Source organism: Dendrobates tinctorius, unplaced genomic scaffold (assembly GCF_039654945.1).
Source record: "Dendrobates tinctorius isolate UK_male_01 unplaced genomic scaffold, ASM3965494v1 ptg000146l, whole genome shotgun sequence".
Classification (NCBI taxonomy): domain Eukaryota; kingdom Metazoa; phylum Chordata; class Amphibia; order Anura; family Dendrobatidae; genus Dendrobates; species Dendrobates tinctorius.
The window spans coordinates 549507-576484 of NW_027361813.1; the positions used below are offsets into that span (position 1 = coordinate 549507).

Below are 26978 nucleotides of genomic sequence, written 5' to 3' on the forward strand. Positions count from 1 at the left end.
CTGGAGGTAGGAGGTATATAATGCTGCAGGTCAGGGGTGGAGGTGCATGATGTCAGGGGTGTATGATTCCACAGGTTGGAGGTAGGAGGTATATAATGCTGCAGGTCAGGGGTGGAGGTGCATGATGTCAGGGGTGTATGATTCCACAGGCTGGAGGTAGGAGGTATATAATGCTGCAGGTCAGGGGTGGAGGAGCATGATGTCAGGGTGTATGATTCCACAGGTTGGAGGTAGGAGGTATATAATGCCGCAGGTCAGGAGTGGAGGTGCATGATGTCGGGGGTGTATGATACCACAGGTTGGAGGTAGGAGGTATATAATGCCGCAGGTCAGGGGTGGAGGTGCATGATGTCAGGGGTGTATGATTCCACAGGTTGGAGGTAGGAGGTATATAATGCTGCAGGTCAGGGGTGGAGGAGCATGATGTCAGGGGTGTATGATTCCACAGGTTGGAGGTAGGAGGTATATAATGCCGCAGGTCAGGGGTGGAGGTGCATGATGTCAGGGGTGTATGATTCCACAGGCTGGAGGTAGGAGGTATATAATGCCGCAGGTCAGGGGTGGAGGTGCATGATGTCGGGGGTGTATGATTCCACAGGTTGGAGGTAGGAGGTATATAATGCCACAGGTCAGGGGTGGAGGTGCATGATGTCAGGGGTGTATGATTCCACAGGTTGGAGGTAGGAGGTATATAATGCCACAGGTCAGGGGTGGAGGTGCATGATGTCAGGGGTGTATGATTCCACAGGTTGGAGGTAGGAGGTATATAATGCCGCAGGTCAGGGGTGGAGGTGCATGATGTCAGGGGTGTATGATACCACAGGTTGGAGGTAGGAGGTATATAATGCTGCAGGTCAGGGGTGGAGGTGCATGATGTCAGGGGTGTATGATTCCACAGGTTGGAAATAGGAGGTATATAATGCTGCAGGTCAGGGGTGGAGGTGCATGATGTCAGGGGTGTATGATACCACAGGTTGGAGGTAGGAGGTATATAATGCTGCAGGTCAGGGGTGGAGGTGCATGATGTCAGGGGTGTATGATTCCACAGGCTGGAGGTAGGAGGTATATAATGCCGCAGGTCAGGGGTGGAGGTGCATGATGTCAGGGGTGTATGATTCCACAGGTTGGAAGTAGGAGGTATATAATGCCACAGGTCAGGGGTGGAGGTGCATGATGTCAGGGGTGTATGATTCCACAGGCTGGAGGTAGGAGGTATATAATGCCGCAGGTCAGGGGTGGAGGTGCATGATGTCAGGGGTGTATGATTCCACAGGTTGGAAGTAGGAGGTATATAATGCCACAGGTCAGGGGTGGAGGTGCATGATGTCAGGGGTGTATGATTCCACAGGTTGGAGGTAGGAGGTATATAATGCTGCAGGTCAGGGGTGGAGGTGCATGATGTCAGGGGTGTATGATTCCACAGGCTGGAGGTAGGAGGTATATAATGCCGCAGGTCAGGGGTGGAGGTGCATGATGTCAGGGGTGTATGATTCCACAGGTTGGAAGTAGGAGGTATATAATGCCACAGGTCAGGGGTGGAGGTGCATGATGTCAGGGGTGTATGATTCCACAGGTTGGAGGTAGGAGGTATATAATGCCGCAGGTCAGGGGTGGAGGTGCATGATGTCAGGGGTGTATGATACCACAGGTTGGAGGTAGGAGGTATATAATGCTGCAGGTCAGGGGTGGAGGTGCATGATGTCAGGGGTGTATGATTCCACAGGCTGGAGGTAGGAGGTATATAATGCTGCAGGTCAGGGGTGGAGGTGCATGATGTCAGGGGTGTATGATACCACAGGTTGGAGGTAGGAGGTATATAATGCTGCAGGTCAGGGGTGGAGGTGCATGATGTCAGGGGTGTATGATACCACAGGTTGGAGGTAGGAGGTATATAATGCTGCAGGTCAGGGGTGGAGGTGTATGATGTCAGGGGTGTATGATTCCACAGGTTGGAGGTAGGAGGTATATAATGCTGCAGGTCAGGGGTGGAGGTGCATGATGTCAGGGGTGTATGATACCACAGGTTGGAGGTAGGAGGTATATAATGCTGCAGGTCAGGGGTGGAGGTGTATGATGTCAGGGGTGTATGATACCACAGGTTGGAGGTAGGAGGTATATAATGCTGCAGGTCAGGGGTGGAGGTGCATGATGTCAGGGGTGTATGATTCCACAGGTTGGAGGTAGGAGGTATATAATGCTGCAGGTCAGGGGTGGAGGTGCATGATGTCAGGGGTGTATGATTCCACAGGTTGGAGGTAGGAGGTATATAATGCTGCAGGTCAGGGGTGGAGGTGCATGATGTCAGGGGTGTATGATTCCACAGGTTGGAGGTAGGAGGTATATAATGCTGCAGGTCAGGGGTGGAGGTGCATGATGTCAGGGGTGTATGATTCCACAGGTTGGAGGTAGGAGGTATATAATGCTGCAGGTCAGAGGTGGAGGTGCATGATGTCAGGGGTGTATGATTCCACAGGTTGGAGGTTGGAGGTATATAATGCTGCAGGTCAGGGGTGGAGGTGCATGATGTCAGGGGTGTATGATTCCACAGGTTGGAGGTTGGAGGTATATAATGCCACAGGTCAGGGGTGGAGGTGCATGATGTCAGGGGTGTATGATTCCACAGGTTGGAGGTAGAAGGTATATAATGCTGCAGGTCAGGGGTGGAGGTGCATGATGTCGGGGGTGTATGATTCCACAGGTTGGAGGTAGGAGGTATATAATGCCACAGGTCAGGGGTGGAGGTGCATGATGTCAGGGGTGTATGATTCCACAGGTTGGAGGTTGGAGGTATATAATGCTGCAGGTCAGGGGTGGAGGTGCATGATGTCAGGGGTGTATGATTCCACAGGTTGGAGGTTGGAGGTATATAATGCCACAGGTCAGGGGTGGAGGTGCATGATGTCAGGGGTGTATGATTCCACAGGTTGGAGGTAGGAGGTATATAATGCTGCAGGTCAGGGGTGGAGGTGCATGATGTCGGGGGTGTATGATTCCACAGGTTGGAGGTAGGAGGTATATAATGCTGCAGGTCAGGGGTGGAGGTGTATGATTCCACAGGTTGGAGGTAGGAGGTATATAATGCTGCAGGTCAGGGGTGGAGGTGGATGATTTCACAGGTTGGAGGTAGGAGGTATATAATGCTGCAGGTCAGGGGTGGAGGTGCATGATGTCAGGGGTGTATGATTCCACAGGTTGGAGGTAGGAGGTATATAATGCTGCAGGTCAGGGGTGGAGGTGCATGATGTCAGGGGTGTATGATTCCACAGGTTGGAGGTAGGAGGTATATAATGCTGCAGGTCAGGGGTGGAGGTGCATGATGTCGGGGGTGTATGATTCCACAGGTTGGAGGTAGGAGGTATATAATGCTGCAGGTCAGGGGTGGAGGTGCATGATGTCAGGGGTGTATGATTCCACAGGTTGGAGGTAGGAGGTATATAATGCTGCAGGTCAGGGGTGGAGGTGCATGATGTCGGGGGTGTATGATTCCACAGGTTGGAGGTAGGAGGTATATAATGCTGCAGGTCAGGAGTGGAGGTGCATGATGTCAGGGGTGTATGATTCCACAGGTTGGAGGTAGGAGGTATATAATGCTGCAGGTCAGGGGTGGAGGTGTATGATTCCACAGGTTGGAGGTAGGAGGTATATAATGCTGCAGGTCAGGGGTGGAGGTGCATGATGTCAGGGGTGTATGATTCCACAGGTTGGAGGTAGGAGGTATATAATGCTGCAGGTCAGGGGTGGAGGTGCATGATGTCAGGGGTGTATGATTCCACAGGTTGGAGGTAGGAGGTATATAATGCCGCAGGTCAGGGGTGGAGGTGCATGATGTCGGGGTGTATGATTCCACAGGTTGGAGGTAGGAGGTATATAATGCTGCAGGTCAGGGGTGGAGGTGTATGATTCCACAGGTTGGAGGTAGGAGGTATATAATGCCGCAGGTCAGGAGTGGAGGTGCATGATGTCAGGGGTGTATGATACCACAGGTTGGAGGTAGGAGGTATATAATGCCGCAGGTCAGGGGTGGAGGTGCATGATGTCAGGGGTGTATGATTCCACAGGTTGGAGGTAGGAGGTATATAATGCTGCAGGTCAGGGGTGGAGGTGCATGATGTCAGGGGTGTATGATTCCACAGGTTGGAGGTAGGAGGTATATAATGCTGCAGGTCAGGGGTGGAGGAGCATGATGTCAGGGGTGTATGATTCCACAGGTTGGAGGTAGGAGGTATATAATGCTGCAGGTCAGGGGTGGAGGTGCATGATGTCAGGGGTGTATGATTCCACAGGTTGGAGGTAGGAGGTATATAATGCCGCAGGTCAGGGGTGGAGGTGCATGATGTCGGGGTGTATGATTCCACAGGTTGGAGGTAGGAGGTATATAATGCTGCAGGTCAGGGGTGGAGGTGTATGATTCCACAGGTTGGAGGTAGGAGGTATATAATGCCGCAGGTCAGGAGTGGAGGTGCATGATGTCAGGGGTGTATGATACCACAGGTTGGAGGTAGGAGGTATATAATGCCGCAGGTCAGGGGTGGAGGTGCATGATGTCAGGGGTGTATGATTCCACAGGTTGGAGGTAGGAGGTATATAATGCTGCAGGTCAGGGGTGGAGGTGCATGATGTCAGGGGTGTATGATTCCACAGGTTGGAGGTAGGAGGTATATAATGCTGCAGGTCAGGGGTGGAGGAGCATGATGTCAGGGGTGTATGATTCCACAGGTTGGAGGTAGGAGGTATATAATGCTGCAGGTCAGGGGTGGAGGTGCATGATGTCAGGGGTGTATGATTCCACAGGTTGGAGGTAGGAGGTATATAATGCTGCAGGTCAGGGGTGGAGGTGCATGATGTCAGGGGTGTATGATTCCACAGGTTGGAGGTAGGAGGTATATAATGCTGCAGGTCAGGGGTGGAGGAGCATGATGTCAGGGGTGTATGATTCCACAGGCTGGAGGTAGGAGGTATATAATGCCGCAGGTCAGGGGTGGAGGTGCATGATGTCAGGGGTGTATGATTCCACAGGCTGGAGGTAGGAGGTATATAATGCCGCAGGTCAGGGGTGGAGGTGCATGATGTCAGGGGTGTATGATACCACAGGTTGGAGGTAGGAGGTATATAATGCTGCAGGTCAGGGGTGGAGGTGCATGATGTCAGGGGTGTATGATTCCACAGGTTGGAGGTAGGAGGTATATAATGCCGCAGGTCAGGGGTGGAGGTGCATGATGTCAGGGGTGTATGATTCCACAGGCTGGAGGTAGGAGGTATATAATGCCGCAGGTCAGGGGTGGAGGTGCATGATGTCGGGGGTGTATGATTCCACAGGTTGGAGGTAGGAGGTATATAATGCCGCAGGTCAGGGGTGGAGGTGCATGATGTCAGGGGTGTATGATTCCACAGGTTGGAGGTAGGAGGTATATAATGCTGCAGGTCAGGGGTGGAGGTGCATGATGTCAGGGGTGTATGATACCACAGGTTGGAGGTAGGAGGTATATAATGCTGCAGGTCAGGGGTGGAGGTGCATGATGTCAGGGGTGTATGATTCCACAGGTTGGAGGTAGGAGGTATATAATGCTGCAGGTCAGGGGTGGAGGTGCATGATGTCAGGGGTGTATGATTCCACAGGTTGGAGGTAGGAGGTATATAATGCTGCAGGTCAGGGGTGGAGGTGCATGATGTCAGGGGTGTATGATTCCACAGGTTGGAGGTAGGAGGTATATAATGCTGCAGGTCAGGGGTGGAGGTGCATGATGTCAGGGGTGTATGATTCCACAGGCTGGAGGTAGGAGGTATATAATGCTGCAGGTCAGGGGTGGAGGTGCATGATGTCAGGGGTGTATGATTCCACAGGTTGGAGGTAGGAGGTATATAATGCTGCAGGTCAGGGGTGGAGGTGCATGATGTCAGGGGTGTATGATTCCACAGGCTGGAGGTAGGAGGTATATAATGCTGCAGGTCAGGGGTGGAGGTGCATGATGTCAGGGGTGTATGATTCCACAGGTTGGAGGTAGGAGGTATATAATGCTGCAGGTCAGGGGTGGAGGTGCATGTCGTCAGGGGTGTATGATTCCACAGGCTGGAGGTAGGAGGTATATAATGCTGCAGGTCAGGGGTGGAGGTGCATGATGTCGGGGGTGTATGATTCCACAGGTTGGAGGTAGGAGGTATATAATGCCGCAGGTCAGGGGTGGAGGTGCATGATGTCGGGGTGTATGATTCCACAGGTTGGAGGTAGGAGGTATATAATGCCGCAGGTCAGGGGTGGAGGTGCATGATGTCAGGGGTGTATGATTCCACAGGTTGGAGGTAGGAGGTATATAATGCTGCAGGTCAGGGATGGAGGTGCATGATGTCAGGGGTGTATGATTCCACAGGTTGGAAGTAGGAGGTATATAATGCTGCAGGTCAGGGGTGGAGGTGCATGATGTCAGGGGTGTATGATTCCACAGGTTGGAGGTAGGAGGTATATAATGCCGCAGGTCAGGGGTGGAGGTGCATGATGTCAGGGGTGTATGATTCCACAGGTTGGAGGTAGGAGGTATATAATGCTGCAGGTCAGGGGTGGAGGTGCATGATGTCAGGGGTGTATGATTCCACAGGTTGGAGGTAGGAGGTATATAATGCTGCAGGTCAGGGGTGGAGGTGCATGATGTCAGGGGTGTATGATTCCACAGGTTGGAGGTAGGAGGTATATAATGCTGCAGGTCAGGGGTGGAGGTGCATGATGTCGGGGGTGTATGATTCCACAGGTTGGAGGTAGGAGGTATATAATGCTGCAGGTCAGGGGTGGAGGTGCATGATGTCAGGGGTGTATGATTCCACAGGTTGGAGGTAGGAGGTATATAATGCTGCAGGTCAGGGGTGGAGGTGCATGATGTCAGGGGTGTATGATTCCACAGGTTGGAGGTAGGAGGTATATAATGCCACAGGTCAGGGGTGGAGGTGCATGATGTCGGGGGTGTATGATTCCACAGGTTGGAGGTAGGAGGTATATAATGCTGCAGGTCAGGGGTGGAGGTGCATGATGTCAGGGGTGTATGATTCCACAGGCTGGAGGTAGGAGGTATATAATGCTGCAGGTCAGGGGTGGAGGTGCATGATGTCAGGGGTGTATGATTCCACAGGTTGGAGGTAGGAGGTATATAATGCTGCAGGTCAGGGGTGGAGGTGCATGATGTCAGGGGAGTATGATTCCACAGGTTGGAGGTAGGAGGTATATAATGCTGCAGGTCAGGGGTGGAGGTGCATGATGTCAGGGGTGTATGATTCCACAGGTTGGAAGTAGGAGGTATATAATGCTGCAGGTCAGGGGTAGAGGTGCATGATGTCAGGGGTGTATGATTCCACAGGTTGGAGGTAGGAGGTATATAATGCTGCAGGTCAGGAGTGGAGGTGCATGATGTCAGGGGTGTATGATTCCACAGGTTGGAGGTAGGAGGTATATAATGCTGCAGGTCAGGGGTGGAGGTGCATGATGTCAGGGGAGTATGATTCCACAGGTTGGAGGTAGGAGGTATATAATGCCGCAGGTCAGGGGTGGAGGTGCATGATGTCAGGGGAGTATGATTCCACAGGTTGGAGGTAGGAGGTATATAATGCCACAGGTCAGGGGTGGAGGTGCATGATGTCAGGGGTGTATGATTCCACAGGTTGGAGGTAGGAGGTATATAATGCTGCAGGTCAGGGGTGGAGGAGCATGATGTCGGGGGTGTATGATTCCACAGGCTGGAGGTAGGAGGTATATAATGCTGCAGGTCAGGAGTGGAGGTGCATGATGTCAGGGGTGTATGATTCCACAGGTTGGAGGTAGGAGGTATATAATGCCGCAGGTCAGGGGTGGAGGTGCATGATGTCAGGGGTGTATGATTCCACAGGTTGGAGGTAGGAGGTATATAATGCTGCAGGTCAGGGGTGGAGGTGCATGATGTCAGGGTGTATGATTCCACAGGTTGGAGGTAGGAGGTATATAATGCTGCAGGTCAGGGGTGGAGGTGCATGATGTCAGGGGTGTATGATTCCACAGGCTGGAGGTAGGAGGTATATAATGCCGCAGGTCAGGGGTGGAGGTGCATGATGTCAGGGGTGTATGATTCCACAGGTTGGAGGTAGGAGGTATATAATGCTGCAGGTCAGGGGTGGAGGTGCATGATGTCAGGGGTGTATGATTCCACAGGTTGGAGGTAGGAGGTATATAATGCCGCAGGTCAGGGGTGGAGGTGCATGATGTCAGGGGTGTATGATTCCACAGGTTGGAGGTAGGAGGTATATAATGCTGCAGGTCAGGGGTGGAGGTGCATGATGTCAGTGGTGTATGATTCCACAGGTTGGAGGTAGGAGGTATATAATGCCGCAGGTCAGGGGTGGAGGTGCATGATGTCGGGGGTGTATGATTCCACAGGCTGGAGGTATATAATGCCGCAGGTCAGGGGTGGAGGTGCATGATGTCAGGGGTGTATGATTCCACAGGTTGGAGGTAGGAGGTATATAATGCTGCAGGTCAGGGGTGGAGGTGCATGATGTCAGGGGTGTATGATTCCACAGGTTGGAGGTAGGAGGTATATAATGCTGCAGGTCAGGGGTGGAGGTGCATGATGTCAGGGGTGTATGATTCCACAGGTTGGAGGTAGGAGGTATATAATGCTGCAGGTCAGGGGTGGAGGTGCATGATGTCAGGGGTGTATGATTCCACAGGTTGGAGGTAGGAGGTATATAATGCTGCAGGTCAGGGGTGGAGGAGCATGATGTCAGGGGAGTATGATTCCACAGGTTGGAGGTAGGAGGTATATAATGCTGCAGGTCAGGGGTGGAGGTGCATGATGTCGGGGGTGTATGATTCCACAGGTTGGAGGTAGGAGGTATATAATGCTGCAGGTCAGGGGTGGAGGAGCATGATGTCAGGGGTGTATGATTCCACAGGTTGGAGGTAGGAGGTATATAATGCTGCAGGTCAGGGGTGGATGTGCATGATGTCAGGGGTGTATGATTCCACAGGTTGGAGGTAGGAGGTATATAATGCTGCAGGTCAGGGGTGGAGGTGCATGATGTCAGGGGTGTATGATTCCACAGGTTGGAGGTAGGAGGTATATAATGCCGCAGGTCAGGGGTGGAGGTGCATGATGTCGGGGGTGTATGATTCCACAGGTTGGAGGTAGGAGGTATATAATGCCGCTGGTCAGGAGTGGAGGTGCATGATGTCGGGGGTGTATGATTCCACAGGTTGGAAATAGGAGGTATATAATGCTGCAGGTCAGGGGTGGAGGTGCATGATGTCAGGGGTGTATGATTCCACAGGTTGGAAATAGGAGGTATATAATGCTGCAGGTCAGGGGTGGAGGTGCATGATGTCAGGGGTGTATGATTCCACAGGTTGGAGGTAGGAGGTATATAATGCCGCAGGTCAGGGGTGGAGGTGCATGATGTCAGGGGAGTATGATTCCACAGGTTGGAGGTAGGAGGTATATAATGCTGCAGGTCAGGGGTGGAGGTGCATGATGTCAGGGGTGTATGATTCCACAGGTTGGAGGTAGGAGGTATATAATGCTGCAGGTCAGGGGTGGAGGAGCATGATGTCAGGGGTGTATGATTCCACAGGTTGGAGGTAGGAGGTATATAATGCCGCAGGTCAGGGGTGGAGGTGCATGATGTCAGGGGTGTATGATTCCACAGGTTGGAGGTAGGAGGTATATAATGCCGCAGGTCAGGGGTGGAGGTGTATGATGTCAGGGGTGTATGATTCCACAGGTTGGAGGTAGGAGGTATATAATGCTGCAGGTCAGGAGTGGAGGTGCATGATGTCAGGGGTGTATGATTCCACAGGTTGGAAGTAGGAGGTATATAATGCTGCAGGTCAGGGGTGGAGGTGCATGATGTCAGGGGTGTATGATTCCACAGGTTGGAGGTAGGAGGTATATAATGCTGCAGGTCAGGGGTGGAGGTGCATGATGTCAGGGGAGTATGATTCCACAGGTTGGAGGTAGGAGGTATATAATGCTGCAGGTCAGGGGTGGAGGTGCATGATGTCAGGGGTGTATGATTCCACAGGTTGGAGGTAGGAGGTATATAATGCCGCAGGTCAGGGGTGGAGGTGCATGATGTCAGGGGTGTATGATTCCACAGGTTGGAGGTAGGAGGTATATAATGCTGCAGGTCAGGGGTGGAGGTGCATGATGTCAGGGGTGTATGATTCCACAGGTTGGAGGTAGGAGGTATATAATGCCGCAGGTCAGGGGTGGAGGAGCATGATGTCGGGGGTGTATGATTCCACAGGTTGGAGGTAGGAGGTATATAATGCTGCAGGTCAGGGGTGGAGGTGCATGATGTCAGGGGTGTATGATTCCACAGGTTGGAAGTAGGAGGTATATAATGCTGCAGGTCAGGGGTGGAGGTGCATGATGTCAGGGGTGTATGATTCCACAGGTTGGAGGTAGGAGGTATATAATGCCGCAGGTCAGGGGTGGAGGTGCATGATGTCAGGGGTGTATGATTCCACAGGTTGGAGGTAGGAGGTATATAATGCTGCAGGTCAGGGGTGGAGGTGCATGATGTCAGGGGTGTATGATTCCACAGGTTGGAGGTAGGAGGTATATAATGCTGCAGGTCAGGGGTGGAGGTGCATGATTTCAGGGGTGTATGATTCCACAGGTTGGAGGTAGGAGGTATATAATGCTGCAGGTCAGGGGTGGAGGTGCATGATGTCAGGGGAGTATGATTCCACAGGTTGGAGGTAGGAGGTATATAATGCTGCAGGTCAGGGGTGGAGGTGCATGATGTCGGGGGTTTATGATTCCACAGGTTGGAAGTAGGAGGTATATGTTACAGAACCGCTCAGCACCCAGAATATGTTGTGCAGTTATATGTATATATAATAGGTTCTATGTGAGATGCATGTCCCTAATGCATCAGCCCACAGGCTGCGCCCCTGGGCAGAGGGGATATGATATTCTCCTTTTGTCCGCCCTCCCCCCACCTTTGTAATTCCCACAGTAAACATTTGCAGGCTCCGGCCACCTGCGGCTTTTGTAATGCTTGTCTGGCCTGACGCTTTTCTATTGGCCTGCCCTCTGTATCTGTGTGATATATTCTGTGTCCTGTGAGTAAAGTGTTGTCAGACTGGAAATACGTGGAGAAGCAGTGATCTTTAATTTGCGTCCATGTAACCAAGGAATTCCAGCCAGCGTCATTCATTCATTCAGGCTCAAGCCAACGCAGAGCGGACCTCCGAAAACACGGGGTGGTACTGAAAGAGGTACCCCAGCTTGGTAGACCCCGTTACACTGGTGGCAGCGGTGGGATATGATACCCCTTCTACAGGAGGAAAGGAATGAATGGAAAATAACTACCAGAAGTTAAAGAGGACTACATTAAAAGATCTGGTGGAAGCCCGAGGGTTGATCGCCAGCAACAAAACAAAAGTGGATTTGATAGCAGCCATCATGGAACACGACAGTGCAGCGCCCCCCAATGTGAACGAATTCCAGAGGGAGGTAAAGAACAGACTGGTGTTCTATGGCCCAAACCCTGCGGTAGAGATCATACGAGAGGTGATGGCTGATGTGCGTACTGATCTGAAGGAAAAGATGGTCGAGCGGACCAGGATAGAGCTAGCCAAGATGGAGATGGCAGAGCGGACCAAAGTGGAGCAGGCCAAGATGGAGATGACCGAGCGGATAGAGGAGAGCCAGCGAGCAGGGGGAGCTCTGGCCTTCGACCAGGTACCTTCAACAGTAAGCCACAAAAAGATCCAGTATAATGCCTTCCGACAGTTGGGGGAGGCAGAGGAAGACATTGATGGCTTTCTGCAGGACTTTGAGCGGCAGTGTGCCCTTCATCAAGTGAAGCCGGAGGAACGGGTTCAGATTCTGGCCAGCAAGCTGACAGGCCGGGCAGCGACCGCCTATCGCACGGTACCTGATGAGGACTGTATGGACTATGAGCGGATCAAAGAAGTGATCTTGGCCCGGTATGCGCTGACACCAGAGGCATACCGCCAAAAGTTCAGCGGACTTATAAAACGCGTAACCGATACCCACGCTGAATGGGCCTGTAAATTACGGTGGTCACTGCTACAGTGGGTACAAGGGAGCCAAGCAACCACTAAGGAGGACGTCCTCCAGCTCTTCTTGTTAGAACGATTCTTTAATGGACTAACCCCCGAGACACAGGAATGGCTTCGGGACAGGCGGCCAACGACTCTGGAGGAAGCCGCTCGTCTGGCTGATGAACATCATGATGCCAGGAGGCCGCGGTTGTCCGGATCAAAGATGGTCACTAGGGGCCTGCCCATGGACCTGGAGGGCCCCAAACCACCGAAGATTGTAGGGGGACCAGCTAGAAACCCGGCCTACCACAGTCCCCCTGGGGCGCGATGCCACACCTGCCGTCAGCTGGGCCACCTGCAAAGACAATGTCCCAACCGGACTCAGCATACCCAGTGGCCAAAGGCGGGAACAGCTACCTTCAGCCGGGCTGCTGTACACTGCTACCAAGGCGAAGCTGACCCGGCATTGGGGGCTACGACTAACCAAGGGGTGGAAGAGATGGAGGAAGTGCTGCATGAAGTAGACTCCGTGCAGGCAGCCCGGGCAGATAATCGACAACAGCATCAACAGGTCCTGTGGGTTAATGGGAAACATATGCAGGGACTAAGAGATTCCAGAGCAACTTTGACCCTTGTGAAGCCTCATCTCGTCCGGGACCAAGAGAAGATGGACCGGACAGTGGCAGTCCGTGTAGCAGGGGGAGCCATACATCGACTGCCCACTGCCAGGATTCACCTGAACTGGGGAGTCAGGGATGGCCTTGTTGAGGTCGGCTTGATGGAGGATTTGCCTGCAGACGTCTTGCTGGGAAATGACTTGGGGCCCATGTTGTCTGCATTCTCGGTGGCCCCTCTGGCTGAGACCTATCCTGTGACCACCCGGAGACAAGCTTGAGCTGCGGAGGCGGAATCACACTCAGAGGAGGCCCAGGTAAGACATCCCAGCCCTGCACGTATTCCCATAGCCAGACACATTTCTTGGGCCACCCCAGATGAATTTAAGAGGGAGTTACTTGAGGATCCTTCATTGGAGGGATATTGTGGGAAGGCAGAGGAGGGGAGAGGAGTACTGGAAGGGGAACAGTGTGTATGGAAGCAGGGACACCTCTACCGGGTTACAGAGCAGCACCACACAGGGACGAGCCCCACTATAAAAAAACAGCTGGTAGTTCCCAAGAAGTATAGGCAGGAGCTACTGCGAATCTCTCATGACATACCCTTAGCCGGGCATTTCGGCGTCAGTCGCACAGGCATCGTCTGACACGAAACTTCTTTTGGCCGGGGGTAACCTATGATGTTCGTCAGTACTGCCAGACCCGTGACAGTTGTCAGCGCATTGGCAAGAGGGGGGATCGATGCAAGGCCAAATTATGCCCCCTCCCCATTGTGGAGGAACCATTTAGCCGAGTAGCGGTCGATCTGATAGGGCCGTTAGCCAAACCCAGTCCGTCAGGGAAAAGGTATATATTGACAGTGGTAGATTATGCCACACGGTATCCAGAGGCGGTTGCGTTACCTAACATACTGGCAGAGACGGTGGCGGCCGCCCTGCTCCAGGTGTTCTCACGAGTTGGATTTCCCCGGGAGATTATCTCGGACCAGGGTACCCAGTTTACAGCAGAGGTGACCAACCAACTGTGGAAGCTGTGCGGCGTAAAGTCCATTAGAAGCGCCCCGTACCACCCGCAACCCAATGGGTTGTGTGAACGCTTTAACGGGACATTAAAACAGCTCATTGGGACTTTTACCAGGACCTACAGGGACTGGAAGAAATTCTTGCCACACCTCCTGTTTGCCTATCGGGAGGTGCCCCAAGAATCCACGGGGTTCTCCCCGTTCGAGCTGGTATACGGGAGACGGGTAAGGGGACCCCTAGACTTAGTGCTGGAACACTGGGAAGGGGAGGGCCTCATAGAAGAGGTACCTATTGTACCCTATGTGCTGGAATTCCGGGACCGCCTACAGGAGCTGACCCAGGTTGTACGTGAGAACCTGCAGGTGACACAGCGGCGCCATCGCTTATGGTACGATCGGAGGGACAGAGAGCGCACTTTGGAAATAGGACAGAAGGTCCTGGTGTTAGAGCCCACTAAGCAGAATAAGTTTCAAGCTGCATGGCAGGGGCCCTACCAGGTAGTGGGGAAAATAGTCGACACAACCTATAATGTCGCCGATTGTAACGACCCCAGGGTTAGCCGCATGTTCCACGTGAATATGCTGAAGCCCTACCGGGAGCGCCCTGAAGAGGTAGTGGCCATCTGTGCACCTGAAGCAGAGGATTTAGCCGGACTTCCCTTGCCGGATGTCTTAGGGGAAAGGATTCAGTCTAAAACATGGGACCAGGTACACTTGGGCGAAGACCTAGGCCCCCGGGAGAGACAGCAGGCGGAGGCGTTGTTGAGGCAGCGACAGAGGATGTTTTCGGGGAGACCAGGGTACACTCGCCTGGCACAACACAAGGTTGAGACCCAGGATCAGACCCCCCTGCGACAAAACCCCTTCTGCGTCCCTGAGTCTGTACGAGAGGGGATGTGACAAGAGATGCTGCGTTTAGGGGTCATTGTAGAGTCAGATAGTCCCTGGGCATCCCCCGTAGTGTTAGTGCCCAAGAAGGATGGGACTACACGGTTTTGTGTAGACTATCGTAGGCTCAATGAGAAAACAGTGACGGATGCATACCCCATGCCACGTGTGGATGAGTTGTTAGACCGGCTGGCGGGGGCAAAGTATTTGACCACCATCAATCTATGCAAAGGCTACTGGCAGATTCCCCTTAGTCCTGACGCTATTCCCAAGTCGGCATTTGTCACCCCGTTCGGCTTATTCCAGTTTCGAGTTATGCCATTCGGGATGAAGAATGCCCCGGCGACCTTCCAAAGGCTGGCTGACCGGCTTCTGGATGGTCTCCAGGACTATGCTTGTGCCTACCTGGACGACATCGCCATCTACAGTGCGACATGGGAAGAGCATCTAAATCACCTAGAGACAGTATTGGACAGGATCCACCAGGCCAGAATCACCCTGAACCCAAACAAGTGTCACGTTGGCAAAGCAGAGGTTCAGTATTTAGGGCATTGGGTGGGAAGTGGGAAACAGCGACCAGAACCTGCCAAGATTGAGGCCATAGCCAAGTGGCCCATCCCACGCACTAAAACCCAGGTCATGGCATTTCTAGGGACAGCGGGGTATTACAGGAAATTCGTTCCCAATTACAGCAGCGTAGCCAAGCCCCTCACTGATCTGACCCGTAAGAACCAACCCCGCCAGGTAACCTGGACCTCAGAGTGTGCGGAAGCCTTCCGTCAACTAAAGGACGCGCTCAACAATACCCCTGTATTGGCCGCACCCGATTCAACTAAACGTTTCCTGGTTCACACAGACGCTTCTATGTTTGGATTGGGGGCAGTACTGAGCCAAGTCGGGCCGGACGGCCAAGAACACCCGGTAGCTTACATGAGTCGGAAACTACTGCCCCGTGAAGTAAGCTATGCGACCATCGAGAAGGAGTGCCTGGCGGTAGTATGGGCACTCAAGAAGTTGCAACCATATTTGTATGGACGACAGTTTTGCCTCCTAACGTACCATAATCCCCTAGTCTGGCTTAATCGGGTCTCCGGAGACAACGCCAGATTGCTGCGGTGGAGTTTAGCCCTACAACCTCTGGACTTCACCATCCACTACAGACCCGGCAAACAAAACGGTAACGCTGATGGACTAAGTCGACAAACGGAACTTGCACCAACCCCATAAACTTCGGTCATCCCCAAACCGATCCGTTGAGGATCAGACGGTGTATGCCGATCGCGTCGCTGAAAAGGGGAGCCGTGTTACGTGTTACAGAACCACTCAGCACCCAGAATATATTGTGCAGTTATATGTATGTATAATAGGTTCCATGTGAGATGCATGTCCCTAATGCATCAGCCCACAGGCTGTGCCCCTGGGCAGAGGGGACACTATATTCTCTTTTTGTCCGCCCTCCCCCCACCTTTGTAATTCCCACAGTAAATATCGGCAGGCTCCGGCCACCTGCGGCTTTTGTAATGCATGTCTGGCCTGCCGCTTTTCTATTGGCCTGCCCTCTGTATCTGTGTGATATATTCTGTGTCCTGTGAGTAAAGTGTTGTCAGACTGGAAATACGTGGAGAAGCAGTGATCTTTTATATGCGCAAATGTAACCAAGGAATTCCAGCCAGCGTCTTTCATTCAGACTCCAGCCAACGCAGAGCGGACCTCTGGAAACACGGGGTGGTACTGAAAGAGGTACCCCAGCTTGGGTAGACCCCATTACAGTATATAATGCCGCAGGTCAGGGGTGGGGGGGGTGTATGAAGCCATAGGCGGGGTTCGTACTGTATCATGCCGGGAGTGATTGGTGCATGATGTCGGGGGTGCCTGATGTCGCAGGTTGGTGTGCAGGGTTTATGATGCCAGGCATACAGGGTGTATGATGCCGGATGTACTATACGGAGGGGTGCGGTGTATCATTCCAGGGGTGGGTGTTATATGATGTATTATATGTGGGTGCACTCTGTGATATATGATGTATTATATGGGTTGTGGAGACACAGGGGTCAGCGGGTTCCCTAGTCCACTAGCCTGAAAACGCATGGACCTGGGATCATCCCAACACCGAACACCTGCTCTCCTGTTACCGTGGGTATGACGCTACTCAGACCACACAGGGTGAGGGTGACACATTGCGGCAATAATTTACTGAACCACAAAACAGGCAGATAACACACAGAACATTCACAGCAAAATACCCCAAGATGGTGCACCTTACACAGTCTCACCCTTCCATTGACTCGCCGGGATAATGGCAGCTGTCACTTCAGATGTTCCAGGGTCGACTATTCCACCTGTGGCACGCTCACAGAGAGGAGGTAACGACAAGTGTAGGGAGATGACAGTCAATTCAGGGTACAAGGCCAGGTGACCGGAGGGTCACAGCCTGGCATCATCTTCCAGGGCTGACTACTCCACCTGTGGCATGCACACAGACAGGAGGTAACAATAAGCTTAAGAGCTGACAGCCCATTGAGGTACATAGCCAGGTGACAGGAGGGTCACATCTTGGCTTCTCCGAACCTCTCCATGGAGACCGGTGACAGGTGGGTCCCATTCCTGGCTTTCCTAAAGGTATCCATGGGGCTTATGTGACCGATGGGTCCAAGTCTTGACTACCCAAAACGTATCCATGGTTCAGTGATGGTCAATGGAGCAGAACTGTTTTCTTCCAGCCGGGGCCGTGGTCCCCTAAGCTGGCATCCTCTAGAATCTGTGTCCCTCGTGATGGAGCCATGATGTCTTGGCTGCTGTCCTGGCCAGTGTTCCTGGCTGTGATTTTGTAGAGAATCTCTGGTTTTCTGAATCTTTGGTTGTCTTGTCTGGATGTATATTGTTAGAAGCATATCCCCATTATATAGCTTACAACTATTGTCATTCATGCAGCAGCCAGAGGTCAAAAGGAAGATGTGATGAGATAACCTCGCATTGTTTGACTATTTACCGTGTATTCTCGAATATGAGCCAAGGCCCCTAATTTTGCCACAGAAAACTAGGTAAACTTATTGATTTAAGTATAAGCCGGGTATGCATTGTCCCCTTATCCCTGTCCTTCTATGCATGGCTCCCCTGGTCCCGTCGTATGCATGGCTCCCCTGTCCCATCGCTGTATGCGTGGCTCCCCTGGTCCCGTCGTATGCATGGCTCCCCCGGTCCCATCGTTGTATGCATGGCTCCCCCGGTCCCATCGTTATATGCATGGATGCCTCGGTTCCCTTCGTTGTATGCATGGCTCCCCCAATGTCACGGCTGCGGCGGTAGCCGCCGCCGCTCCAGCAGCGGCGGGGCCCGCCGCTGCCAGCACTCACCCGTCCTCCCCACGCGCTGGTTCCGCCTCCTCCTCTCTCCCGTCCTCCTGGCGCCGAAGGGCCATGTGCACTCGCTCTAGGGCGCGGGCGCGTGCCCTGAGGGTTCCTTAACCCTGCAGCGCCCGCCCAGAGCTGTGAGGCCACCAATGAGGGCTGTGCACAGGCTATATCAGGCGTCTCCAAGATGGTGGAGACGCCTGATTATCGTGGGCCTTGCCTACGGTGCTCTGGCCGGGTTGCAGGAGCCTTCCTGTAACCTTCCTCCTATTCCTGCCTTGTTCCCGTCTGGTACTCTGTTCCTCCGTCCTGAACCCCAGTGCCCAGTTCTGAGCTCCGTATCCCCGTCCTGTACTCCTGTGCTCTGTCCTGTACTCAGTGTCTTCACTCGGTACTCCAGTGCCCAGTCCTGTGCTCCGTATCTCTGTCCAGTACTCCAGGACCCAGTCCTGTACTCCGTGTCTCCGTTCTATACCTTGACCTGCACTTCCTACCCCGTTCTGCATTCTGACCTCTGCGGTCCTGCCCCTAACGATCCCTGTATAGGGGTCGGTTATCACCTGGCGTGCTCGGCCCAGGGGCTCCAGATCCGCGACCCAGAGGGTCCACTCTTGGACGTTGTCCGCTCCTGAACGTCACAGTATAATCAGGCCATGGACCCCGCTAGTGCCTCGGCGGCCACACAAAAAGAGTTGCTCTTTTTACGTGAGAACCAGACTAGAATAATGTCCTTCATGAAATCCATGGATACTCGTCTCTCCGCCTTACAAACTGCTGACCCAGGGAACGCCCTGTTGCTAGTTTGGCTCCAGCAGGAGCTCGCGCAGCAGCGTGACACCCAGTCCCATATTCTGAGCTATATGGCATCCGTGGATGATCGCCTTCTGTCCCTGCAGTCTGCTGCAGCCGCTTCAGCTCAACCACGGGATCCAGTATCTCACCCGCCACCCCGCTTGGGAAAACCTCCCAGATTCAGCGGAGACCCCAAGTTGTGTCGGGGGTTCTTGAATCAGTGTCGGTTGCACTTTGAGCTCCTGCCTCAGCAATACCCCTATGATCGAGCCAAAGTGGCATTTATTGTGTCCCATCTTGAAGGGGAGGCCTTGGCTTGGGTCAATCCCTTATGGGAGAGAGATGACCCCGTGGTGTCTAACATACAGAACTTTCTCGACACCTTCCGCAAGGTATTTGATGAGCCTGGACACGTGGCTTCCACCACCGAGGCTCTTTTCAATCTCAGTCAGGGTTCTCTCACCGTAGGACAGTATGCCATTCGCTTCCGCACGCTGTCCTCGGAGCTGGGGTGGAATAATGAGGCTTTGGTTGGGGCCTTTTGGAGGGGACTCTCAGGCAAAATAAAAGATGAGCTTGCCGGGCGAGATACTCCTACCACCCTGGAGGATCTCATATCCCTAGCCACCCGTATTGACTTACGGTTTCAAGAACGCTCTCGGGAGTCAGTTAGGGAGAGGAGACCCTTTAGGCTATACCAAGTGCCTATTCCCCGCTCTCCGGCCTCTCCTAGTAGCTCCGTCCCGGAGCCCATGCAGGTGGACCGTGTAAAGTTGACCGAGCAGCAACGCCGGGAGAGAAGGACGCAAGGGTTGTGCCTTTACTGCGGCGGGGCCAATCATTTTGTGCGTACTTGCCCAGTGAAGCCGGGAAACGCTTCCACCTAGGCCAGGTAGGAGAGGCCTCCCTAGGTGATACCGATTCCTCTCTGCCCCTTACCATTTCTGTTCTAATTGTTGCAGGTCTATATAGGAAGGAGAGAAGTCCGGCTTTCAGGATCGCGCTGTTCCAGTCCAAAGTTCACAAGGAGTTAATCCAAGGACCAAGCAGTGATTATAACTTTCTTTTTATTCCATAAACTCTACGCGTTTTGTGTTACACTGGCATCACATTCCATTCTCCTTATATACTACCTCCCCCAGGAAGTGAGGTACCATGAAATTTAGATTTTTATTGAGTATAATCATAATTTTACTATAATGTTTTACACTTTTTCTAGTGTGAAGTTTTACAGATGTGTGTTTTTATAGAAGCGTGTTTTATAGATGAATTTTAGTGATTTTTGTGATTTTATATTATGCTGATAGTTATGTGCGAATTTTTTTAAGTGCAATGAGCATCTACCTCACTTCCTGGGGGAGTTAGTATATAAGGAGAATGGAATGTGATGCCAGTGTAACTTTGCTCCTGAGGAAGTGTCCAGTGTGTACCCGAAACGCGTAGAGTTTATGGAATAAAAAGAAAGTTATAATCACTGCTTGGTCCTTGGATTAACTCCTTGTGAACTTTGGTCTGGAACAGCGCGATCCTGAAAGCCGGACTTCTCTCCTTCCTATATATGCAATTCTAGTGACCGGCTGATTGCTGCAGTTCATCGGATCCTGCCCATTTGTGCTTATGGTTGTTGTGTTCCACACAACTGAACCAGGTGAGTGGATCCATATCTGTGAAACGTTTATATCATTGGATAAAACCCTATTGTGTGCTTCTGTCTCCCCCTTTTTTTAATTGTTGCAGGTCGGGAGCGTAGATCTATGGAGGCGTATGTGGACTTGGGTGCGGCAGGTAATTTCATCCGGCTTAGGGAAGTGGACCAGTTCCGAATTCCGGTGGTGACTCTGGAAAATCCTCGCACTATCGCCTCCGTGGATGGCAAACCGCTACCAGAACCCGTCACCATGGCCACTGTCGAAGTGGAACTACAAGTTGGAGCTCTTCACCGGGAAAAGATTGCTTTTTATGTCCTGCCTAATCTGTCCCATGCCGTGCTTCTCGGCCTACCATGGTTACGTTCTCATGAGCCTGTTCTGGACTGGCGTTCCGGGGAGATTCTACGCTGGGGACACTCCTGTCAGGAGAATTGTTTACTATCGGTACCTCGTCCTGGACCTCGGCATGCTCCTCTCGATCTCCTGGGGCTTCCCTCGGCTTACCACTCTTACGCCGATGTCTTCAGTAAGAAGGAGGCAGAGACCCTACCGCCGCACCGATCCTTTGATTGCCCAATTGAGCTGATTTCAGGAGCTAATCCCCCCAGGGGGAGAACTTATCCATTATCTCCAGCAGAGACCACGGCCATGTCAGACTACATTCGGGAGAACTTGGCTCGAGGGTTCATTCGGAAGTCATCATCCCCTGCCGGAGCAGGGTTCTTTTTTGTCCGGAAGAAAGACGGATCCCTTCGACCATGTATTGATTACCGAGGTCTTAACAGCATTACGGTCAAAAATAGGTATCCTCTTCCACTGATCCCTGAGCTCTTTGACCGTCTGAGAGGAGCCCGGGTCTTCACCAAGTTGGATCTGCGAGGAGCCTATAACTTGATCCGAATCCGTGCCGGGGACGAGTGGAAGACGGCGTTCAATACTCGGGACGGCCATTACGAGTATTTGGTTATGCCTTTCGGTCTCTGCAATGCCCCGGCGGTTTTCCAGGAGTTCGTTAACGAAATCTTCCGAGACCTACTATACTCCTGTGTCGTCGTGTATCCTTGATGACATCCTCATTTTCTCACCTGATTTATCCACCCACCGGAGGAGTGTTCGACTGGTTCTGCAATGCCTACGGGAGAACCAACTCTATGCTAAATTGGAGAAGTGCCGGTTCGAGCAAACCTCATTACCCTTCTTAGGGTACATTATTTCGGACTCCGGGGTGAAGATGGACCCTGAGAATCTATCGGCAGTACTCAAATGGCCACGTCCGGTCGGAGTAAAAGCTATCCAACGGTTCTTGGGTTTTGCAAATTATTACAAGCAGTTCATTCCCCACTTTTCTTCTGTGACCAAGCCCATCTCTGCCCTGACCCGAAAAGGGTCCAAAGCAAATGCCTGGCCACCAGAGGCCGAAGAGGCCTTCCTTGCCTTGAAGCGATCCTTTGCCTCCGCCCCGATTTTACATCGGCCGACAGCTAATAGGCCCTTCACCTTGGAAGTGGATGCATCCTCCGTTGGAGCCGGGGCGGTCCTCTCTCAGCGGTCGTCTTCTGGTCACTTGGTGCCTTGCGGTTTCTTTTCTAAATCCTTTTCCCCCGCAGAATGCAACTATTCCATTGGAGTTCGGGAATTACTGGCCATTAAGATGGCATTGGAAGAGTGGTGATATCTTCTGGAAGGGGCAGTCCATCCATTCACAATCTTCACAGACCACAAGAATTTGGCGTACCTTCAGTCCGCACAAAGACTCAACTCCAGGCAAGCCAGGTGGTCGCTGTATTTTTCCCGCTTTGACTTTGAACTCCGTTTTCGGTCTGGGGATAGGAATACCAAGGAGGACGCTCTATCCAGGTCCTTATAATCACCTGAGTCTGAGGAGGCTCCTTCATATATCATTGAGCCTGCCAAAGTGATCACCGTGGCACCCGTGACGCTCTCCCATGCTCCACCAGGCAAGACCTTCGTTCCATTGAGTAAGAGGTCGGAAATCCTAGACTGGGGGCACTCCTCCAAGATTGCGGGCCACGTTGGGGTCAAGAAGACTCTCTGCCTTCTCTCTCGCTACTACTGGTGGCCTTCTCTTCATCAGGATGTGACAGATTTCGTAGCCTCCTGCACGACTTGTGCCCAGAACAAAGTACCAAGAGGTCTGCCATCCGGCCTGCTTCATCCTCTGCCTCCTCCTGATGCCCCCTGGCAACAGATTGGTATGGACTTCATTACCGATTTACCTTGCTCTTCTGGATGTACCACTATCTTGGTGGTGGTCGACCGCTTCTCCAAGATGGCCCATTTTATCCTGTTGGCTGGTTTACCCACGGCATCCGAGTTAGCCAAGGTCTTTATCCACCAGATCTTCAGGCTGCATGGACTCCCTCGACGTATTGTCTCCGATCGAGGGGTCCAATTTACCTCCCGGTTCTGGAGGGCACTCAGCAAGCTCATGGGGATATCTCTGGACTTCTCTTCTGCCTATCATCCTCAGTCCAACGGGCAAGTGGAGCGGATCAATCAGGTACTAGCAGCTTACCTGCGCCATTTTTCCAACGCCCATCAGGACAACTGGGTGTCCCTTCTTCCATGGGCAGAGTTCGCCCATAACAACCACCCCAACGAGTCTACCACCAAAACACCGTTCTTCGTAGTTTCTGGCCAGAACCCTGGTGTTCCGCTACCGCTCTCCTCGTCTTCTGGTGTTCCCGCTGCGGATGCCCTTTTTTCTGAGTTTTCTCAAGTCTGGAGGGAGACCAGAGAAGCACTGGAAAAATCCAGCATCCGGATTAAAAAACATGCAGACAAGAGACGCAGGGACCTTCCGCCATATCAACCTGGTGACAAAGTCTGGTTGTCAACTAAGCATATCCGCCTGAGGATGCCTTCTTACAAACTGGGTCCCCGGTACATTGGTCCATTCGAGGTTCTTGGACGCATTAACAACGTGTCTTACAAATTGAGGTTGCCGGCTTCACTCCGGGTTCCTAACGCCTTCCATGTCTCGCTCCTTAAACCTGTTGTTCTTAATCGGTATCGCCCGCTTCCACCTCCTGTACCTCAACCTGTAGGGGCCGATGATATCTTTGAAGTAAAAGATATTTTGGCCATGAAAAGAGTTCGGGGGCGAACCTTCTTCCTTGTCGATTGGAAGGGTTTTGGTCCTGAGGAGAGGTCTTGGGAACCCAAAGAGAATGTTAATGCTCCTCTTCTTTTAAAGAAGTTTTTGTCCAACCTCAGGAGAGGGAGACGTAAAGGGGGGGGTACTGTCACGGCTGCGGCGGCGGTAGCCGCCGCCGCTCCAGCAGCGGCGGAGCCCGCCGCTGCCAGCACTCACCCGTCCTCCCCTCGCGCTGGTTCCGGCTGGTGTGTGATGTATTATATAGGGGGCTGCGGGGTGTGATGTATTATACGGGGGGCTGCGGGGTGTGATGTATTATACGGGGGGGCTGCGGGGTGTGATGTGTTATACGGGGGGCTGCGGGGTGTGATGTGTTATACGGGGGGCTGCGGGGTGTGATGTGTTATACGGGGGGCTGCGGGGTGTGATTATACGGGGGGCTGCGGGGTGTGATTATACGGGGGGCTGCGGGGTGTGATGTGTTATACGGGGGGCTGCGGGGTGTGATGTGTTATACGGGGGGCTGCGGGGTGTGATTATACGGGGGGCTGCGGGGTGTGATTATACGGGGGCTGCGGGGTGTGATGTGTTATACGGGGGGCTGCGGGGTGTGATGTGTTATACGGGGGGCTGCGGGGTGTGATGTGTTATACGGGGGGCTGCGGGGTGTGATGTGTTATACGGGGGGCTGCGGGGTGTGATGTATTATACGGGGGGCTGCGGGGTGTGATATACGGGAGGCTGGTGTGTGATGTATTATATAGGTGGCTGCGGGGTGTGATGTATTATACGGGGGGCTGTGGGGTGTGATGTGTTATACGGGGGGCTGCGGGGTGTGATGTGTTATACGGGGGGCTGCGGGGTGTGATGTTAAACGGGGGGCTGTGATGTTATACGGGGGGCTGCGGGGTGTGATGTGTTATACGGGGGGCTGCGGGGTGTGATGTTATACGGGGGGCTGGTGTGTGATGTATTATATAGGTGGCTGCGGGGTGTGATGTATTATACGGGGGGCTGTGGGGTGTGACGTATTATACGGGGGGCTGTGGGGTGTGACGTGTTATACGGGGGGCTGCGGGGTGTGATGTATTATACGGGGGGCTGGTGCGTGATGTGTTATACGGGGGGCTGAGGGGTGTGATGTGTTATACGGGGGGCTGCGGGGTGTGATGTATTATACGGGGGGCTGGTGTGATATATTATATAGGTGGCTGCGGGGTGTGATGTATTATACGGGGGGCTGCGGGGTGTGATGTGTTATACGGGGGGGCTGTGGGGTGTGATGTATTATACGGGGGGCTGGTGTGTGATGTATTATATAGGGGGCTGCGGGGTGTGATGTATTATACGGGGGGCTGCGGGGTGTGATGTATTATACGGGGGGCTGCGGGGTGTGATGTATTATACGGGGGGCTGCGGGGTGTGATGTATTATACGGGGGGCTGCGGGGTGTGATGTATTATACGGGGGGCTGCGGGGTGTGATGTGTTATACGGGGGGGCTGTGGGGTGTGATGTATTATACGGGGGGCTGGGGTGTGATGTATTATACGGGGGGCTGCGGGGTGTGATGTATTATACGGGGGGCTGCGGGGTGTGATGTATTATACGGGGGGTGCTGTGTATGATGATGTATTTTTCTTTTTATCATCCATTAGTGCGGCTTCTTCAGGAGGTACAAGGATCGGATGATGGAGAAGGTTTCGCCCAGTGATGTGACTGCACATGAACCTCTGGAGAATCAGTCAGAGCAAGAGAGCGACAACAAGCTGAAGCTCCTTCAAGATTTCCTGGTGGACCCGTTGAACGGTATGATGTTTTAGCCTATGATGTATGATGTGAGGGCGGATTTCCAGCCTCGCTCAACATAAGTGCACAAGACTGCCATGTGTGGTTGGAATGTCCCCAGGAGTAGAGACATGGAATATGTCGTGCTCCTGGATTTGAGCTCCTGAGCTTGTGTTCTGTGGTCGGCTTCTCTTTCTGCCAAGCTATGGGAGGCACGGGAGACGCAGGGGGCGCGGGAGACGCAGGCGGCGCGGGAGACGCAGGCGGCGCGGGAGACGCAGGCGGCACGGGAGACACAGGAGTCACCTTTTCTCTGGGTGTTGGGTGCTGCTATTCTGGCTGCAGTCTGCCGAGTTTAATATATTTACTCTGTCCTTTCAGCTTTTGGGTGCAGCTTTAAATACCTTCCCCTACTGGTGTTTTCTGCTGGGGATAGACCTTGTTGGATTCGTTCACATTGCTGCAGTTTGTGTTGGTTGCAGCAGTTTTGTGTGATTTTTTTTTTTGTTACTTAGGGGACTGATCCTCTAGCGATCCTGGGATCTACTAATGACATTCAGGGTAAGCTGCCGTCAAGTGGGGGTGTCATGAACCGGGTTTGTGTAGTTCAAGGAGCTGCAGCCGATAGCTCTGTATGTGTAACTAGAGCAATAAGACTTGCGTCATATTTCCTGACAGGGGTGCCATTACGTTATCTTAGGGTGCCAGCTACTGCAGTCAGGCAGGGACAGACCAGGGTCAGAAAAGGGCTTTTTCCTAGTCCTGAACCTATGATCACAACATGGAGGATACAGGAAGAATTGAAACAAACTAGAGAGGACGTGCAATCAACAGTAATGGATGACGTCGCCAGCTGCGAAACGCAGTCCCTGCACAGTCCCAGCCTGCAGCTGTTGTACTACAGGCTTATGAGGTTTGGATTATTTGTCCTCTTGTAACATTTGATATATTTTTGCCCCATCATCTGTTAGTGCCATTTCCCGAGGAGTTGGAGAGACGCGACCATATGTGATCTCCTGGAGGACGCCTAACACAAGGAGACCCGAGTGTGGTCACACAGGGCACATCACCATCTCCCCTGCAGTCCATGTCTTCAGGCTTCTCATCCATTACTCCTGGATGTCCATGGGAGACACGAAAGCGATGGCTGACTGAGCGAGCCTTCATGCCTGATCATCGCAGGGCACCAGCTTAGCTCCGCGGATGGAGACGTGTAACTTTTCTTTATTCACAAGATGTTCCACTTTTTCTATAAAAAGCTCAATAAATTGTGCGGAAGATGTCGGTTTCCCGACCCGGAGATGCAACAAGTGTTTGTTTTTTTAATTCTAATTAAAAACTGAATCTGAAATGTTTTCTTGTTTGAATCCATTTACACGTTGCGTTCTCCGTGCCGGGCGCGGGCTCATCTTGGCTCACCGGCTGCACTGAGCTGTGAGCGGCAGCGCCAGAGATTTGCCATAAAGCTGTCAAGACAGCAGAGACTAGAAAACTGCTTTACATGCGACGCCTCAGGGGAGCGGCTGCGTCCTCTACAGGTACAGGGAACATTACAGCCACACCAGCCCCTGAAGACACCTTTGTGCCAGCGAAACGTTCCCGGAGGCAGGGAAGGTGAAATCTCATGACATTATGGAGAAACTGCTGGATGGAACTGTCCCGAGTGTCAGCATATCCGAAGAGAACAGCACTATTCACATGACCCTGGCTGACAGCCGTGCCCTTTCCTAC

General features: G+C 52.7%; 1 protein-coding gene across 3 annotated transcripts in view; it reads left to right on the top strand.

The window, feature by feature from the left end:
• The window catches only part of LOC141049655 (integrin alpha-L-like), a 224562-nt gene extending 197964 nt beyond the window's left edge, over nt 1-26598 (top strand). For all 3 annotated transcript variants that reach the window (XM_073546286.1, XM_073546288.1, XM_073546287.1), the window contains 2 exons: nt 25118-25268; nt 26219-26598. In XM_073546286.1, the coding sequence (XP_073402387.1) occupies nt 25118-25268; nt 26219-26259 (192 nt within the window). In that variant the 3' untranslated portion in view covers nt 26260-26598. The remainder of the gene's footprint in view (nt 1-25117; nt 25269-26218) is intronic.
• The last annotated feature ends 380 nt before the right edge of the window (nt 26599-26978 follow it).